General features: G+C 39.8%; 1 protein-coding gene across 9 annotated transcripts in view; it reads right to left on the bottom strand.

Annotated features, from left to right (window-relative positions):
- Positions 1 to 20,600, bottom strand: part of iqsec1b (IQ motif and Sec7 domain ArfGEF 1b) — a 381,341-nt gene that overhangs the window by 10,377 nt on the left and 350,364 nt on the right. For all 9 annotated transcript variants that reach the window (XR_013548356.1, XM_078413939.1, XM_078413940.1 and 6 more), the window contains 5 exons: positions 15,268 to 15,407; positions 9,156 to 9,185; positions 5,808 to 5,933; positions 520 to 619; positions 254 to 415 (listed from right to left, as the gene is read on the bottom strand). Coding sequence is in view for 8 of the 9 variants with exons in the window: in XM_078413939.1 (XP_078270065.1) it covers positions 254 to 415; positions 520 to 619; positions 5,808 to 5,933; positions 9,156 to 9,185; positions 15,268 to 15,407 (558 nt within the window). In the remaining variant the exon portion in view is untranslated. The remainder of the gene's footprint in view (positions 1 to 253; positions 416 to 519; positions 620 to 5,807; positions 5,934 to 9,155; positions 9,186 to 15,267; positions 15,408 to 20,600) is intronic.

Here is a 20,600-nt window from a genome sequence, read left to right as displayed (position 1 = left end):
AAAATAAAATGTTCAATTACATTTCCTTACAGTCCGTGATGAAATTGTGTCAACAAGAGAAATCATGAAAAAATATGATTGTTTTGGTTTTGTAAGACTACTATGTTCAAATTTAAATGAAGCTTTCAACATTAAAATATTTCATAGTCAAAGAGGTGTTGCAATTTAAAATGGAAACAATATCTATTGAAGCTCACATCTGAATGTAAAAATTGAAATCAAATTCAAGACTTTTAAACAATTTTGTACTTACATTCTATCCTGTACTTTTCCATCTCTTGAACTTCTGCAATAGATTCACGAAGGTCATCTGTGAATTTTTTACGATCCTGTGGATTGGGGGCATTAAAATTAATGAGAACTTTGATGTCAGCACCTGCATTAGCTGAAGTAAGTCGGATTCCATTTGGGTAATCTAAGGAAAATATAAAACAATTTAATATTATTTTTTTTATCCTTTTGGAAGGATTTATGTTGAAATATCTGAAAATGCAGATTGAAAGTTTCTTCATTTCTTACACTGATTTTCAAAAAGGAGAACTTGTATCCCATACAAGGAAAAGGATTGCCGGAAACTGTAGGTCACTGAATTTTTCTTCTTTTGAAAGATCTTTGTAACCTAGACAAGAAAGATCTTAGGTTACACACCAGTCATAATATGTAAAAACATATACATGATTTACTCAGAGGTGCAACTGTTAACTATTAAGTAATTAGTAACAGCTCTTCAACTCACTTCAGGAAGCAAACATTTGAAAACTAGAAATATTTATTAACGTTAACCTTTCAAAAGTCTTAAATCAATTCAGAATCTACTAGTCAGCACTTTAAAATGATGTCCATGCATTTCTCCTTGAAAATGTCTGCATGGACATGAATTACGTTAATAGCCTAAAGTCCTTTTGGAGATTAGCCTTGTACAAACACATATTCCCAATTAGTTTAGTATAGAGATACAGCATGGAAACAGGCCCTTGGACCCACTGAGTCCACACTGATCGCTAATCACTTCTTCACATTGGTTCTATATTATCCCACGTTCTTATTGACTCCCTACATGCTAGGCAATGTTACAGAGGGCAATTAACCAAACTCACACGTCTTTGGAATTGGGAAGAAACTGGAGCACCTGGAGGAAACCCACAGGGTCACAGGGAGAATGTATAAACTCCATTCAGATTGCATATAAAGGTTAGGATTGACTTTGGGTCTCTGGCATTGTGAGGCAGCAGCTCTCCAAACTGCTTCACTGTGCCACCTCAAAACTCCCAATTGTCTTGTGAAAAAAATTCCATGAAACAATATCTGAAATTCAGCTATATTATTTATTGACAATAACAAACACTATATTAACAATGAACACTATTAATATAGTGTTCACTAGGAACTTTATCATGGAAATACTTTGGTTTAGGTTTATTATTGTCATGTGTACTAAGCCCAAATTAAAACCTTTTGTTCACATGCTATCCAATTCAAATCAGATAATGCTATATATGATTCCAATCAAACTAAATGTATGTACAAAGGATAGAGTAAAGAGAAAGTAGGAGACAAGGGAGATACTGGGCCAAATAACCATTAGCTTAGTCAGGGGCATGAAGGGTAAAAGATATTGGGAGAGAAAAAGAGCGATTTTATTTGCATACATGAATCAGAAAGATTTGGAGGGTTATGACCAAAACAGCCAAATGGGATCAGGTAGGCAATTTGGTCGCCATGGTCAAGTTGAACAGAGAAACAAAAGAACTAGGTGATGGATGTACTTGAGAACAAGAATGAGCAGGAGACGACATTGGTTGGGGTGTTAAGAATTTTGAATTTGAATTTCTAGTTTACACTAGAACAGCCAAGTCTGGAAGTAAGAAAGACATGGATAAGGATTTGAGCAGTAGATTTAACAGAGCTGGAATAGATGAATTTAGGGATAATTTGGATGCTAAAAATGAAGCTCAATCTGTGATCAGGTTCCTTATGATTTTCCCTGTTCATAGGTGGAGGGATAGAGTTATTGACGAAGAAACAGAATTTGCAAAGTGAACCAAAGACATGCAGGGCATCACCCACACCCACATGTTCACAATAAATTAATCCCACTGTGGATTAATGATTATTGCATGTCACATTGGGTGGCATGATACACTCCAAAGATGTACAGGTTTGGTGGCAGATTGGCTTGGTAAGATTGTAAATTGTTCCTAGTCTGTGTGGGATAGTGTTGGTGTGCAGGGATCGCTGGTCGGTGTGGACTCGGTGGGCCAAAAGGCCTGTTTCTGCTCTGTATCTCTAAACTAAACCAACAAGACTCTTACCAAACAGGGTTAATCTACAGGGCAAGTGGGAAATTGTTCAGCCTTTGTTGTCTCCAGTTTAGAACCAAGATCACCCAAACTGAGCCCAACTTCAGTCAATGATTTTACAATTACAGATGAAACTTGCATGTGCGCACAATTAGAGACTGGACTCAAAGTCAACATTGACCCCTTCATTGAACCATTTGAAAGGATGGACCTTACCCTTAAGACAATTCTTAAAGACAAAGATGCACTACCACCATATCCCTGCTACACAGCACTGCATTTTCCACCCCTTCTCCACACCAATAATCAAAATCCACAAAGAGACCCAGGAGAACATGGTTCAATTTCTAGATCTTAGGAGCACCTCTCAACATTATAAAACATCATTACAAGATTCATTTCTGGTCTAATCCATCACCACAGCCTTCGTCTAAAGGAGGATAAAACATTTGTAGATTACGGCCTCAAATCTCAGTCTAGTGAACAACAATGATCCTGCCCATCTGTATAATTCAGAGCAAAGACAACTCAAAGTTGGCACCTAAAGCCTCTGGAGAATTACCATCAATACTGGCTCCACAAAATCCATCAAATCTAAGGGCGTGATAGGCAACTCACTGTCAGCATCCTCTCCCAGGCTAACTGCCCAGCGTCCAGACTCTGATCATGGTCATGCTGCAAGAATGTTCTCAAAGTCACTTTGAACAAAATGTAACAGTCACTAATCATTAAATCCCTGGCAATTCATTTGTCAAAATGAAGGAGGAGCATCATGAAAAGCACTGAAGGCTAAGCTTCTTTGACAGGAGCAAACGATAGAAGATACAGACAACATTCAAACATCCGTAGATCCTACACAGGACTCTTTTGCTGTCCCAGAACCCATACAAGTGGAATGGAAGCGATTCACACCCATTGCAGAAGGACTAGCTATGTAGCAGCAGTCAGACAGGAACTTTGCAACAAAACAGACTCTATACATTTAAGATTAGCATTCTAGCAACTTTCAAATGATTAATTTATTGTGAAGTTTCTTCTTATTCTTCGTTGACAGTGCAGTGCTGGCTCAAAGGGCCAAATGGCCTCCTCCTGCACCTATTTTCAATGTTTCTAACAGAAATATTGACTTTATTCTTCATGAATATTGAATATGATTTAAGGTGATCAAAAATTCATCTTCGTTTAAAAATTGTGAAATGAGACAAGATTAATTGATAATCATAAATGAAGAAATCTTGAGGAAACACTCATCATAATGTCTTAGAATGCCATGAGTTTGAGAGTAATATGATTTAAATACTCAACTAGAACCTTCAAGTATAATGAATGCTAATTATCAAAGCAGCGAGGGAGAGTTAACAAAGATACAACAAACTAATGGACCAATCATGCTGTCGGTCATATATTCTGTGCACAGTTGGTCAACGGCAGAAGTCCAAAATATGCTGGAGGTCAGACACTGGTGGGATCCAATGTTGGACCCTGCAGCAGAACAGTGACATGCCGAGCAGAGGCTCCAGATGCATTTTGGAATTGATCCTCAGATTTGGAAAGGATGGACCTGTGCGTAAAGCCAAGTATAGATAAATGTTTTGCTCACTTCACTTAATTATTTGTATATTTTAATTATGCTTTTCTTACATTTGGAACATTTTTTAATTATCTCAATTTATGAGGGAAGTTTTTGAATGTCTGAACAATCGGAGATACAATATTTGATGCCTTGTCGGCACATGGAGCATCGTAGGATGTTGCAACATGTAGAGAGCCAGCTGTTCACCCCTGGCATCTGGCCAAAGTCTAGAGAGATGGGAATTGCTGGCTTAGGTCCAGGCAGCTGGAAGAAACCAGGATAATCCCGCACAGTAGACAACTAAGGATCTAATCAGAGTGAGGAATTTAATTTTGTAAAGAAAAAAGCACTTGCATAATGTAAGGTTATGGTATCACATCAGTCTGAAGAAAGGACTCGACCTGAAACTTCACCCATTCCTTCTCTCCTGAGATGCTGCCTGACCTGCTGAGTTACTCCAGCATTTTGTGAATAAATAAGGTTATGGTATAAATCTCTAAAAGGTCACCCCTTAGCCTCAACTACAGGGAAATTGCCCTAGGCCTGCCCAATCTCTCCTGATAACTCAAGCCATCCAGTCTCGGAAACATTCCTGTGAATCTTTTTCTGCACCTTATAGCGGTTTATGAAATAATGAGGGCCAGAGATAGGGTAGAGTGTCACAGTCTTTTTTCCAAGGAAAGGGAGTCTAAAACTAGAAGGCATACATTTAAGACGAAAGAGGAAAGATTTAAAGTGGACCTGAGGCGCACGTTTTTCTTCCACAGAGGGTGTATGGAACGAGTTGCCAGTGGAGGTGGAAGAGACAGAAACAATTATAAGGTTAAAAAGACATTTGGACTGGATAATGAATAGGAGGTTTGTGACCCAGACATAGGCAAATGAGATTAGCATAGATAGGCAACTTGATTGGCTTGGATGAGTTGGTCCAAAGGGCCTGTTTCTGTGCTGTATAACGCTATGAATCTGAAGTACAATAAAATAAATGAACAAATCCTGGACCTTTTGGCCTACATCTTAGAGTTTTAAACAAGGTAGATATTTTTAGTTTAATTAGTTTATTATTGCCATGTGTACTGAAATACAGTGAAAAGCTTTTTTTTGCAAGATATCCAGTTAAAGACAACTATACGTGATTACAATTAAGCCATCCATGATCACATTAGCTTTGTTCGTTGAGAATTTACCAAGTTCCATAATGGTTCACATAAACTAGAAGGCAGCAAGTATAATTTTCCTGTTAATGAGGAAGAGAGAAACCAGAATAATTACAAACATTTCAAAAGTAAGGGACAGTTGCGAAAACCTGTTATTGAGTATGAGGTAAGAGAGCAGTTGGAAATGTGTAATTTTAGGTCCAGGCAAAGTCAAAACTGCTTTCAAACAGGAAAATGGTGTTTGATAAATTGGATTCTTTTAAACCTATAAGCAAAAGGTTGGCATGTTAGAACCAGAGCTTAAATTTTCAGAAGCATTCTGCTAAGGCATTACATGTTTAGGGGTTTTAGGATTGGGGTAATCTACGAGCACAAACTGGGAACTAGTTCATGAACAAAAAACAGAATGAAAGGTTAACACTCCTGCAAGTAGTGTTTGGTTCATGGTTAGTTATGGAAATTGACCATTTTGATTAGCAGAATAGAAATGCTGAATGTTTCCTTTTATCTCTGGATCTTTATTTAGAAACAACATTTAAACTCAATCTAAAAGAGAATCAATTTACTTTAGTTTATGCTAACAAATCTAAGAAATACAGACATAAATTATGTTTACCAGTTTATGCCTCAATCAGGCAAACGTAAACATATCTTTACAATGCATTGCATTGAGGAATACATTTTATGGCATATATTAATGACATGCTAGCAAAAATCTGGTGTTTAAAGTAAATCTTACCATTCAATGGACATTTGATTAAGCAATTAATTACATACCACAAGCAGGTCATTAAATAGGAAGATTTCTCGCTGGTGTAAGCCAAGTTTCTGAGGCTTATTTGGATCTGGAACCTCAAATAATCGGCAATAACAGACTAATCTTCGATGGGGTAGTGAAAGTACCTAAACAATGAAGATCAGTAGAGATATTCAATCCAGCACACTGTCACAGAGATGAAGAAATATGATTCAATTAACCTGGAACAGCTTAACTATTTTTTGTGAAGATTTATGTTTAAAGTACATCAAGGCACTAAGGTACATTTAAAACTTAAATATTTGACAAGTGAAATACGTCTTGCTCTTACAATCTAAATCTCTCAACAGCAAATGTACCACAAACGACTACGCTGTCACGCTGTGAAAACGGAGAGGATGAGACGGAGTTTCTTCCCACAGGCCATCAGGACTGTTAACTATTATAACTACAGGGATTAAATTTTCTTTTCTGTATTAATTTAAATTTATATGCTGTAATTGTAATTCTTTTTTTGCACAATCCGCAGGCATTGCCACTTTCATTTCACTGCACATCGTGTATGTGTATGTGACAAATAAACTTGACTTGACTTGACTTGTCAAGTTTATGCTGTAGAGTCACAAAATATGAGTTAGCATGAAATGGTCACCATGCTGTCTTTAATCTGTAGATACAAAACTCTTTCACATATCAATATTTATCTTTTGGCGATTAAAAAAAAAGTTTCTGAATAATGTGCTTTTTTCCATTAGAAGTCACCAGCTTGCTCTTTCATATTTTTGAAGTATGACTTCCAAAATCAAACAATGATTTATATTAAATTTCCCCAGTGTGGAACGAATAAAGGAATATATTATTATTATATTATTCTATTAAATAGGAATGTGCCATTTTAATTTACTATTACATGCAAACAGATCTTTCCTGCACTGTGTATATTCTGAAGTACATCTTTGCCCAGAGGATAAGACCCAGGCTATTGTAAGAACAATGAAATATTAAATAAACATTTAATATTCTTCTTCCAATTTGCGTTGGGCCTCTCTCTGATAATGGAGGAGGCCTAGGACAGAAAGGTCAGTGTGGGAATGGGACGGGGAATTAAAGTGTTTGGCAACCGGTTGCTCGACCTGAAAAGTCACCTATTCCTTCTCTCCAGAGATGCTGCCTGACCCGTTGAGTTACTCCAGCTTTTTGTGTCTATGTTCTCTACTGATATTGGTTATGAAAGATTATGAAAGATTATTGGCTCCTGCTCTCTTACAAGTTGATTACCATTCACTTTGGAGTGTAAAAGTACACATCATCTACTTCTTTCTTCTTCTCGATGAGAAGAGAGTGCCTAAGAGTTTGCCTCTTAGAGGGACATTAAGCACCCAGTGGTACAATTCACAGGAAAGCATCAGAATTCACCACAGCGTCATAGCTGATTTTTATTAACAATACAATAAAATAGATCATCTGATCATTATCCTATGTTGGCATACACTATACAAAAATCAGCTATCACATTTACTCTTTCACAACAGTGACTTCTACACAGGCTTTAAAGCATTCAGGATGTTGTGAGGTGGTGAAACGTATTATTTGAATTAAGGTATGTTCTCCCTTTATACATACACCCAATGACCTCAGGGTACATCACTGATGATGTGTTCAGGTGCATCAAATGTATTTAATCAAAAAAAACTTCACTTTCCTGCTTCATCAATCCTTACTTTCCAAAGTACTCTCCAAAGACGTACAGGTATGTAGGTTAATTGTCTGGGTAAATGTAAAAATTGTCCCTAGTGGGTGTAGGATAGTGTTAATGTACGGGGATCGCTGGGCGGCACGGACTTGGAGGGCCGAAAAGGCCTGTTTCCGGCTGTATATATATGATATGATATGATATGATATGATAAATGCTAGATATTCATAGATTTTTTTCATTGAATTAATTGAAAGGTACATTGTGGAAACAGGCCCTTCAACCCACTGAGTCCATGCCGACCATTGATCACCCATTCAAACTAGTTCCATGTTATCTCATTTTTTCATCCATTCCCTATACACCAGGGGCAATATACAGAGGCCAATCAACTTACAAACCCGCACGTCTTTGGGATGCGCAAGGAAACCGGAGCATCCGGATGAAACTCATGCGGTCATAGGGGGAATGTGTGATGTCCACACAGACAGCACCCAGATCAGTATCGAACTTGGGACTCTAGAGCTGTGAGGCAGCAGTTCTACCAGCTGGGCCACTGTGCTACCCCTTAATGACTAAGATAAAGATTATTTGTTCAATTGTCAATTACTACTTCTCCTTGATCACCTTGCTCACCAAGGCATGCTCCAAAATGGTTCCCTCACCCAGCATGCACACACCTAAAATTCACATTTTCCTTTCAATTTTCTTCTACCTCCCCTCAAACTCAGAGCTCATCTTGCTCCGAAGAATCACTTTTTGCTTCTCCATCCCTATTCCCATCAAAATACGAACCATCTTTCCTCCCTGGTCACATTATCTTACACTGTAGATGGTTCCCACTCCTCAGCCTCCAACATTTCTCAATTCCTTGTCTGATTTGCCCGGTTCCTGGTGCTGCTGAGTTGGTGCTGAACTGGCTCCATTCTGATTTATCTGCATATCTATCAGATAATTACATTCAATCGTTTCTCTACTTCTAACCCTTCAACTCTCAGGTTTCCAACAATTTATTCTCAACTCCCTTCAATGTCTCATCAATCTGCTGCTCCTTATCTATGCCACTCGAAAGCACATGGTCAGCGTCCACGTGTATACCATCCATAGTATTCTCTCATCTGACCCCTCAGCCCTGCTTTGATCTCTGATATGGCACATAATCAATACAATTACTCAACCTTAAGCTTGTGAAATCAAAACAATGGTTATTGATACCCTATCCCCTGATTCCATCTCTCTCTCCCTCTATGGATCACTGCCACCGGATTACAAATGATCATTTGCAATGTTGTCTTGCCAATGGGTGACCTTATCTCTAATCATCTATTCATCTCTAATCTTCACTTCTAAGACATTGCCCATTTCTGCTCAATCCTCAGCATAACTTTCATCCACGCCTATGTTACATTTTAATGTTTCCCATTAATTTAATAGAGCAGTGTGGAGGTGGGGAGTATAACTATTTAATCATGTGCAAAAACAATAATGTCTCAATGCATAACATTAATAGAAGTTAGAATTATGTTCATCAAAATTTCAGAATGCAAGGTAGATTTTCATTGTTGCTCTTGTCGACTTCAAAATAAAATCAGTATTTTAAAATAAAGATTGTCGATATATTGTAGGGACATTTAAATGCAAACTGTTAGCAATAGAAATGAAAAGTAATACTTACACAACCAAGTCCATGATGCAATGATCCAATCTATAGGGAAAGATATATACAGTTTATTAAACTTTGGAAAAAATATTGGATTTCAGAGTGAATATGGTGCTGTAAAATGAATCCTCCAGAAATTAAACATAGAAACATAGAAAATAGGTGCAGGAGGAGGACATTTGGCCCTTCGAGCCAGCACCGCCATTTATTGTGATCATGGCTGATCATCCACAATCGGTAACCTGTGCCTGCCTTCTCCCCATATCCCTTCATTCCACTAGCCCCTAAATTAGAACCTTTCCATGCGACATACATCAGTGCACTGATTGCAAAACTAGGCTTATCTGTTAAAATTATTCCAAGCATATCAGGACAATATTTCTTGTTTTTTCCAACTGTTAAATTTCTTCTTAAGGTGATGACTCATACAAATGTAACTGCCCAACAGCTTCCAGAATTATTTTTATGTCTTTTAATTGGATCATCTGAACTCTCATCTTTTATGTCATTATTACTTTCCATCAACCAGAGTAGAAAAAGAGGGATAAAATGTCAGCCAATATTTTTGGATTATTGTATGTTAACAAAATTCATTATATGCAGAATCAAGTGTTTCATCCCCTCTGGCTCAGACAAGTAATATTTTGATCACTATTATTTTCTGCACTAGGAGATAAAATGGCAGGACAGGGGGGTATAGGAAACTTAAAAACTGCCCATAGCGACCAGGCCTAACTCATGCGATTTTCCAAGATTGTTTAGAGTTTGGTTTAAAGATACAGTATGGAAACAGGCCCTATAGTCTACCGAGTCTGCGCTGACCATGATCATCCATATACTAGTTCTATCCTACATACTAAGGACAATTTACAGAAGCCAATTAATCTACTAACCTGCACGTCTTTTGAATGTGGGAGGAAACCAGAGCACCCGGAGAAAACCCACATGTTCACAGGAAGAACGTACAAACTCCATACAAACTGCACCAGTAGTCAGGATGGAACCTGGGTCTCTGGCGCTGTAAGGCAGCAACTCTATTGCTGCGCCACCATGCTGCCTCATTAGAATTGGATTGGGCAGGCAGAAAATAACTAGCAGCTGAAAATTTAAAGGTAGGAGGATTTTAAGTGGGTGGTTTTGCAGATAGTGAAGATGGTTGTGAAAAATTGCAGCAGGATCTTGATCGATGGGCCAGGTGGGTTGAGGAATGGTTGGTTGATGGAATTTAATACAGAGAAATGTGAGGTGTTGCATTTTGGGAAGTCTAACATGGGCAGGACCTACATACACAGTGAATGGTTGGCCTCTGGGGAGTGCTATAAAGTAGAGGAGTCTAGGAGTGCAGGTGCATGGTTCCTTGAAGGCTGAGTCACAGGTCGATAAAGTGGTCAAAAAGGCTTTTGCCACATTGGCCTTCATCAGTCAGAGTATTGAGTATAGAAGTTGGGAAGTCATGTTGCTGTTGTATAAGACGCTGGTTAGACTGCATTTAGAGTCTTGTGTTCAGTTCTGGGCACCATGTTATAAAAAAGATGTTGTCAAGCTGGAAAGGGTACAGAGAAGATTTACGAGGATATTGCCAGGACTCGAGGGTCTGAGCTTTAGGGAGAGGTTGAGTAGGCTGGGTCTCTATTCATTGGAGCGCAGGAGGATGAGGGGTGATCTTATGGAGGTGTATAAAATCATGAGAGGAATAGATTGGGTAGATGCACAAAGTCTCTTGCCCAGAGTAGGTGAATCAAGGACCAGAGGACATAGGTTTAAGGCGAAGGGGAAAATATTTAATAGGAATCTGAGGGGTAGCTTTTTCACACAAAGGGTGGTGGGTGTAAGGAACAAGCTGCCAGAGGAGGTAGTTGAGGCAGGGACTATTCCACCATTTAAGAAACAGTTAGGGATGTACATGGATAGAACAGGTTTGGATGGATATGGACCAAACACAGGCAGGTGGGACTAGTGTAGCTGGGACATGTTGGCTGGTGTGGGCAACGTGGGCCAAAGATTTCCACACTATATCACTCTATGACTCTATGACTAAGTAAAAAATGTAATTGAAACCTGGATTAGACTGATTAATTACAAGGAAACAAAAACAGCTTTGAAATTTAGTTAACCAGATAGAATTTTATGACAGCCTACAATCTCCGCAGCCACTATTAATAATAACTGTTTTTAATACCATTTTTCAATTTTAAAGAAAAATCTGGATGAATAAATTTAAATTCCTCATCTGCCATGAATAGATTTATGAATCTGCATTTGAATAGATTCCCTGGAGTACCAGTGACATAACCACTATTCTACAATTTTCATACTCTTTCTACAAGGAGTACTATTTACAATCGAGAACATAGAATAGTACAGCACAGGAACATGCCCCTCGGCCCACAATGTCTGTGCCGAGCATGATACCAAATCCTTTGTGCATCAATGTCGTTAAGAGTCATGCTATCAATTATATATTTTCCTCTTCCATTCGACCTCTCAATGTGCAACACCTCACACTTGCTTGGCCTCTCAATGTGCAACACCTCACACTTGCTTTGGCAAGTAATGTAAAAGTAAACCCCAAGGGGTTCTACAGATATGTCAATAGCAAAAGGATAGCGAGGGATAAAATTGGTCCATTAGAGAGTCAGAGTGGACAGCTATGTGCTGAGCCGGAAGAAATGGGGGAGATATTAAACAATTTCTTTTCTTCGGTATTCACCGAGGAGAAGGATATTGAATTATGTGAGGTAAGCGAAACAAGTAGAGTAGTGATGGAAATTATGAGGATTAAAGAAGAGGAGGTACGGACACCTTTGAAAAATATAAAAGTGGATAAGTCTCCAGGTCCTGATAGGATATTCCCTAGGACATTGAGGGAAGTTAGTGCAGAAATAGCAGGGGCTATGACGGAAATATTTCAAACGTCATTAGAAACGGGGATGGTGCCGGAAGATTGGCGCATTGCGCATGTTGTGCCTTTGTTTAAAAAAGGTTCTAAAAGTAAACCTAGCAATTATAGACCTGTTAGTTTGACGTCTGTGGTGGGAAAATTAATGGAAAAGATACTTAGGGACAATATATATAATTATATGGATAAACAAGGCCTGATTAGAAACAGTCAACATGGATTTGTGCCTGGAAGGTCATGTTTGACTAATCTTCTTGAATTTTTTGAAGAGGTTACCAGGGAAATTGATAAGGGCAAGGCTGTGGATGTTGTCTATATGGACTTTAGTAAGGCATTTGACAAGGTTCCACATGGTAGGTTGATTAAGAAGGTTAAATCGTTGGGTATTAATAGTGAGGTTGCAAGATGGATTCAACAATGGCTGAATGGGAGATACCAGAGGGTAATGATTGACAACTGTATGTCAGGTTGGAGGCCAGTGTCTAGTGGAGTACCCCAAGGATCTGTGTTGGGTCCACTGTTGTTTGTCATTTACATTAATGATCTGGATGATGGTGTGGCAAATTGGATTAGTAAATATGCAGATGATACTAAGATAGGTGGTGTAGTTAATAATGAAGTAGAGTTTCAAAGTCTACAGAGAGACTTGGGCCTTTTGGAAGGGTGGGCTGAAAGATGGCAGATGGAGTTTAATGCTGATAAGTGTGAGGTGCTGCATTTTGGTAGGCCAAATCAAAATAGGACGTACAGGGTAAATGGTAGGGAATTGAGGAATGCAGTGGAACAGAGGGATCTGGGAATAACTGTGCATTGTTCCCTGAAGGTGGAATCTCATGTGGATAGGGTGGTGAAGAAGGCGTTTGGTATGCTTGCCTTTATAAATCAGAGCATCGAATATAGAAGTTGGGATGTAATGTTAAAATTGTACAGGGCATTGGTGAGGCCGAATCTGGAGTATGGTGTGTAGTTCTGGTCGCCAAATTATAGGAAGGATGTCGACAAAATGGAGAGGGTACAGAGGAGATTTACTAGAATGTTGCCTGGGTTTCAGCACTTAAGCTACAGAGAGAGGTTGAACAGGTTGGGTCTTTATTCTTTGGAGCGTAGAAGGTTGAGGGGGGACTTGATAGAGGTTTTAAAAATTTTAAGAGGGACGGACAGAGTTGATGTGGGTAGGCTTTTCCCCTTGAGAGTGGGGAAGATTCCAACAAGGGGACATAACTTTAGAATTGAGGGACAAAAGTTTAGGGGTAACATGAGGGGTAATTTCTTTACTCAGAGGGTGGTGGCTGTATGGAATGGGCTTCCGGTGGAAGTGGTGGAGGCAGGCTCGATTTTATTATTTAAGAGTAAATTGGATAGGTATATGGATGAGAGGGGATTGGAGGGTTATGGTCTGAGAGCAGGTAGATGAGACTAGGTCAGAGAGAGTGGTCGGCGTGGACTGGTAGGGCCGAACGGGCCTGTTTCCGTGCTGTAGTTGTTATATGGTGATATGGTTATATGCTTGGATTAAACTCCATGTGCCATTTCTCCACACATTTCTGTAGCTGATCTTCCGCCTCCTCAAAAAACTTGATCAAGTTAATAAGATTTGGCCTACCAAATACAAAGCTATATATACCAAATATGCCCTGGTGCAAGATAACATGTTGACTTTGACATCGACTTTCAAGAAACAGCAAGATAATAACTATATCTAGAATAAAGGAATCAGCTAGGTTTATATTCCTCTAAGGGCATGTCCATTTTTATCTTTAAACCTTAGTTTTTCTTTTTGACCAATTTTCCAACTTCTTTGGTCATCCAAGGTTCCCTTACCTTACCACCCTTTTTTCTTCCTTACTGGAACAAGCCTGAACTTTGATCAACTAGTTTTTAAATAACTCTCATGTGCCAGATGAGAACTTACCCAATAACAATTTACTCTCCTTCGCTCCTGTCTAATAATGTGGTAAACTACCTTACTCCAATTAGTTCCCGCAAGATCCAGTCTTATCCCTATTCAAAACATTTATGGAGTTGTGATCACTATCCCCAAAATGCTTTTCCAGTGAAGCACCAGTCATCTGGCCAGGCCCCAATACAAGATCCACTATGGTTCCTCCTCGAGTTGGACTATCCATACACTGTTTAGGAAAGCCTCTTGGATTCGCCCTAAGAAATTCTGCCTCATCTCAGCTTTTGCACTCAGTAACTCCCAAAAAATATTGGAGATGTTAAAGTTGCCCAATACAACAACCCAATTGCTTTTGCATCTTTCTGTAATGTGTCTATGTATCTGTTCCTCTCTCTCCTATTGACAATTGGGAGGCTTATAGGACAATCCCATTAAAGTGATTGCACCTTCCTTATTTTTGAATTCTAACCATATCACTACACTGGACGGAACCTCCAGTATATCTTCTCTAAGTGATGCTGTGACATTCTTCCTGATTAGTAGAGCAACTCCTCCACCTCTTTTACCGAGCTGCCAATACAGTCCCTCTTGCAAACAAATCTCCATAATGGCCACAACCTCATCGTTCCAAACACTGATTCAGGCTCTACATTCATCTGCTTTACCCATATTACTCCTTGCATTGAAATAAACACAGCATATCAGTTTCACCATATTCCTTAACCTCTCTCTCCCTGTCGCCCTTCCTTTGAGACGTACAGTCTCAACCTCTACCTTTCCATCAGTTCTCTTCCATTTGCTGACCTTCTACCCTGCGTCCACGCTAGTTTATACCCTCCCAAGTGGCACTGGCGAACCTCCCTGCATTGTACCCCTCCAGTTCAGCAGTAAACGGTTCCTCTTGTACAGGTACTATTAATTTTTTTTTTAGCAATGCAGTCACAATTTTCAATTCAAATAGTTAATTGTCTTTCACAAAAAAAATATTTTCAGAAATAGATTAATTCCTGTCAATGGACTGATCCAATCAGAATATTTTTGTACTACTGAGTTAACAAGTATGCATTGTACTGCAAAAATCTAGATAGAGCTCTTAAGGATAGCGGAGTCAGGGGGTATGGGGAGAAGGCAGGAACGGGGTACTGATTGAGAATGATCAGCCATGATCACATTGAATGGTGGTGCTGGCTCGAAAGGCCGAATGGCCTCCTCCTGCACCTCTTGTCTATTGTCTATCTTTTGAGTGGTTACATTTGAAATAGTTACTATATTCACAATGAATCAAGGCATCATTATGTACTTCACAATTTTAAGACATAAGATCTTACTGGTTTCTTCCCCACAATCAATTTCTCGACCTTCTGAACTTGGGACACATGATCCTCATTTGTCTTCAATTCCCTTTTGCGGATTCGTTCGTAAATTCCCATTAGTGTCTCTCGAGGGATGTCTTCTCCATCATCCACACCTGCAAAATACAGCAATCTTCTTTAGTGTCTTGTTAATTCCAAAATGCAGATAAATCTCTTATGTTTTGTCTTTATTTTACACACATCTCCCAGCTCTTCCTCACTGCAAAAGCAACAGCATCTCATAGAGACCAGAATTTACTGTTGCAGCTTTATGCACAATAAAATTGTAAAGTGGTTCAGAAACTACTCATTTTGCTCCAGGTATATGCAAAAACTCTACATTTTATCTGCATTAAAAAAGTTAGTAATTGAGTGTACCATAGATGGCTTTAGCAAGAGGAAACATGTCACTCTTTCCATCAGACCATCCTTGATAGGCTTGCTGCCCAGACCTTGTCTGTAGTCCCTGCTAAGTCAAGTTTACCTTCAAATATGGACATCAATTGAGCTGACCCTCTCTGTACCCAGTGGTGAGGGCACTGTACTGCATGTTGTCCTTCAGTAACCAGTCTTGTGGCTCCATCCCCTTAATGTCTTGATAACCTTTGACATCTCATCTGCTGTCTAAAGCTTTTCAATGATTTTTAAATGAGGAGAATTATCAGAAGCTATTCAAATAGAATAAAATCTTTTGAAAAATAAAAATATAAAAACCAATGAAAAGCACATTTTAATATATTTAATTATTCATTAATGTTTTCAAGTAAAATGAGTAAAGCATTAGCCTTTTACCACAGGATTAGCAGCTCCTTTTAAATGAAGTCCCAGCTTAATGTTGAACTCAGGAGCTGAGCACTCTCTACCAAGTCACTGTTCTGCCTCTGCATCTGGTGAGTGGAGGGATAGTAAGGATCTGACCTTCAGGATAACTAACACAATCTCCTCGGGCTGACCATTTTAGTTTAGAGACACAGCTTGGAAAAGTATAAAGTGCGGGCTTCGGTAAATTCCGCCGAAATGTGCTATCACTGCATTGGGGTTAACGAGAGTCCTTCCAATAACCAGCAGGATGATAGAAGAATAATTAGGCACAAAATGCTGGAGTAACTCAGCAGATTTGGCAGCATCTCTGGAGAAAAGGAATTGGTGAAGTTTTGGTTGAGACCCTTTTTCAGAATAGATATGCAGGCAGATTATGGAAAGAGTAAAAGCAACAGGCTAGTTGTAGTGGGGACTCCCTGAGTGCCCGAGACTTAGATGGGACGGAATTTGCTAGGTGCATTAAGGAGGGTTTCTTGACACAATTTGTAGATAATCTGTCCAGGAAAGAGACCACATCAGACCTGGTTATGAATGAGCCTGACCGGGTGATTGGAATTTCAGTGGGAGAACATTTCATAATGCCATAAGTTTTCAGATAGTCATGGATAAGCCATGGAATTTGAGAGAAGGTGCTAAATTACAACGGTATTACACAGGAGCTGGGGAGAGTTGATTTGAAAGGGGTGATATTGGGAAAGTCCACATTGGATGTGTGGGAGTTGTTTAAAAGCCAGTTTGGTCAGAATTCAGGAATAACATGTTCCTGTGAGAAAGAAAGTCAAGGACGGCAAAGTTTAGCAACCTTAGATGACGAGAGATGTTGCAAATTTAGTCAGAAAGGAAATGGAAGCTTTTATAAAGTTTAGGAAGGGCCTTGAAGGAATATAAAGGAAGCAGGAAAGAACTTACAACAGGGAATCAAGAGGGCTAAAAGGAACCATGAAATGTCCGTCGCAAGTACGATTAAAGAGAATCTTAAATAATTTAATACGAAGATAAATTTAATACATACATTATATATTAATTTAATACATATATTAAAAACAAGGAGTTCATGTAGGGAGAGAGTTGGACTACTCAAGGACAACGAGTTTTACCAAGGAGACATGGAGGATAGTGAGATCAGGGATTGGTACTCTTATATTCTAGGGCAAATTGATTTTAAGGAGGCAAATATGTTGGTTCTCTTGAAAAAATTAGTCTTCTTCATAAATACCAAGGGCTTTATGGTATCTATCCATGGTTATTGAGAGAGGCAAGAGAGGAGATTGCTGGGACCCTGACACATTTTTGCAGCTTCTTTAGCCCCAGGCAAACTCTCAAAGGACTAGGGAATGGCCAATCTTGATCCTTTGTTTAAGAAGGGCAATTGGACAAACAAGGATATTTATAGAGTTACATCAGTGGCAGAGGAGTTATTGGAGAATAGTTTTCAGGATAGGATTTACATGCATCTGGAAAAGCATTGATCCATCAGGGATAGTTGACATGGCTTTCTTTGAGGGAGGTTAAGCTAATTATTGTCATGTGTACATAGGTACGGGGAAAAGCTTTGTTTTACATGCTATCCAAGCAGATCAGATATGCTATACATAAATACAATCAAGCTAAACTCGTACAAAAAAGGTAAAGCAAAGGGGAAGATACAGAGTGAAGAATATAGTTCTCAGTACTGTAACACATTAGTTCTATTGACAAAGTCCAATGTTCACACTGGGGTAATGGTAAATCATACAATACACCAGGTTATGGAAGAACCATTCAGAAGCCTGATAACAGAGGGGAAAAAGCTGTTCCTGAGTCTCATCGTCCATGCTTTCAAGCTCCTGTACCTTCTGCCGGACAGGTGCAGGGAGAGGGTGGGATGACCGGGGTGGGACGAGTCTTTGATTATGCTGGCTGCTTTTCCAAGGCAGCGTGAGGTATAGATGGAGTAAATGGTGGGAAGTATGGACTCTGTGATGGACTGGGACACATCCACAACTCCTCAATTTCTTGCAGTCTTAGACAGAGCTGTTCCCAAACCACATTATGATGCAACCTAGAAATATACTTTCTATGGTGCATTTGTAGAAATTGGAAGAATCATTGAAGACATGCCGAATTCCTCCATCTCCTCAGGAGGTAGGGGCATCAGATGTGGCTTCTTGGTTCTCTTTTGCTTTACGAAAATGAGTGTTTTTTTTCATGGAGGTGATGAAAATGATTGTTGAGGCCAGGGAACTTTATGTTGTCTACAAGGACTTTAGTAAAGCCTTCATCAGGGTTTCTCTTGGAAGGCTGATCTGGAAGACTATGACACTAACAACGTAAGTCCAGATTTGATCTTTGTGGAATTCCATTCGTCAGAGACCCCTAATCAGAATAACACTCCTCCACTACCACGTTTGGCCAATACAGCTTGGTAGATTACATACACAATTGGCTTGGCTGTATTGGCCAAACGTGGTAGTGGAAGTGTTTATTCTGATTAGGGGTCTCTGACGAATGGTATTCCACAAAGATCAAATCTGGACTTACGTTGTTAGTGTCATTGAGTCATGCAGCAGGGAAACAGGTCCTTCAGCCCAAATCATCCACACCGAGCAAGATACTCCATCAGAGCAAGTCCCATTTTCATGCATTTGGCCCATGCCCCTCTAAATCATACCTATCCTTGTACCTCCCAAAGTCTGTTAAATGTTGTTATTGGACAGCCTTAGCTATTTTCTCTGGCAGTTTTTTCCCATACATCTCACCATCCTCTCTGTGAAAGAGTTGCTTCTCAGGTTCCTTCCCTTCCTCATTTCATGTTAAAGCTTTGCCCTCTCCATTCCCCCCACCCAGAAGTACAAACTGCATTTTCCTATCGATTCCCCTCATAATTTGAAACAGGTCATCACTCAGCCTCCTGCACACTAAGCATAAAGTCCGAACCTGCCCAACCTCTCTCTCCCTATAGCTGAGGCCCTCGAGTCCTGGCAACATCCTCGTAAATCGTCTCTGCACTGTTTCCAGTTTGATGGCATCTGTTCTATAACAAGACGAGCAAAACTCATCCATGTCTTGTACAACTGTACCATAAGATTCCAACCTCTTTACTAAAATTCCAGTCTGGTGAAGGCCAGCATACCAAAACCCTCATCACCACCCTACTTACTAGCACCACCATCTTCATGGAACTATGTACAGGTGCTCCCCGAATTACGATGCTTCGACCTGCGATGGTGCAAACGGCAGCGACCTGTAGCGAGCCGCAGCTCACTTCCGGCCACGTGATCAGGTGTATTAAATGCATTTTGACGTACGATATTTTCGGTTTGCGATGGGTTTCTCGGAACGTAACCCCATCAGATGTTGAGGAGCACCTGTACTCCTGAGTCCCTCTCATCTACATCATTTCCCAGGGTCCAACCATTCACTGTGAAGGTCCTGTCTTGGTTTGGCTTCCCAAAATGCAACAACTCATACTTAACTGAATTAAACTCCATATGTACCTTGGACCACATGCCCAGCTGATCAAGATCCTGTTGCAATTCTTCACTGTCTACTGTATCACCTACTTTAGTGCCAATCTGCAAATGTACTAACCATGCCTTGTACATTATCATTGTACAGAACACCCACACCTGAGGCACACCATTAGTCACAATTCTCCAGTTCAAAAAACAACCTTCCGCCACCACCCTCTGTTTCCTATCATAAAGCCAATTGTGTATCCAGTTACCCAGTATCTTGTATCCTCACTGGATCCCAGGCAGTTTAACCTTCCAGAGCAGCCTACCATGTCAAGGGTCTTGATGGTCCACATACACTCTGTAACTTTTCTATTAGCTGGATGTTTTCTCCCTTCTTTTATTACTTCTGTTTTTACCTGATCACCATAGTTCCATTTCCTCACTGCTACGTCAATCCATTATCTTATTTTATTAAATTCAGACTGAGAGTCAGCAGAGGGGACTGTGCAGACCCAGCGATCGTTTCAATGAACACCTCCGCTCAGTCTGCCTAAACCTACCTGATCTCCCAGTTGCTAAACACTTTAACACCCCCTCCAATTCCCACACTGCCCTTTCTTCCTGGGCCTCTTTCATTGTCAGAGTGAGGCCCAACGCAAATTAGAGGAACAGTACCTCATATTTCGCATGGGCAGCTTACATCCCAGCAGTATGAATATTGACTGCTTTAACTTCAAGTAACCCTTGCTTTCCCTCTCTCTCAATCCCTCCCCCTTCCCAGTTCTCTGACCAGTCTGACTGTCCCCGATTACATTTTATCTCTATCTGCTTTGTTGTTACCTACTCCGAGCTAACAATGATCTATTCTACATTTTCCTTGATCTCCACCCCCTTTGATATCTCGTTCTCACACCTTACCCTTCCATATCTCTGTATCTCCCCCTCCCTTGACTCTCAGTCTGAAGAAGGGTCTCGACCCAAAATGTCACCCATTCCTTCTCTCCAGAGATGCTGCCTGTCCCACTGAGTTACTCCAGCATTTTGTGTCTA

Source organism: Rhinoraja longicauda, chromosome 17 (assembly GCF_053455715.1).
Source record: "Rhinoraja longicauda isolate Sanriku21f chromosome 17, sRhiLon1.1, whole genome shotgun sequence".
Lineage (NCBI taxonomy): Eukaryota > Metazoa > Chordata > Chondrichthyes > Rajiformes > Arhynchobatidae > Rhinoraja > Rhinoraja longicauda.
The sequence above is the reverse complement of the archived record's forward strand: the minus strand, read 5'-3'. Positions and strand labels throughout refer to the sequence as shown.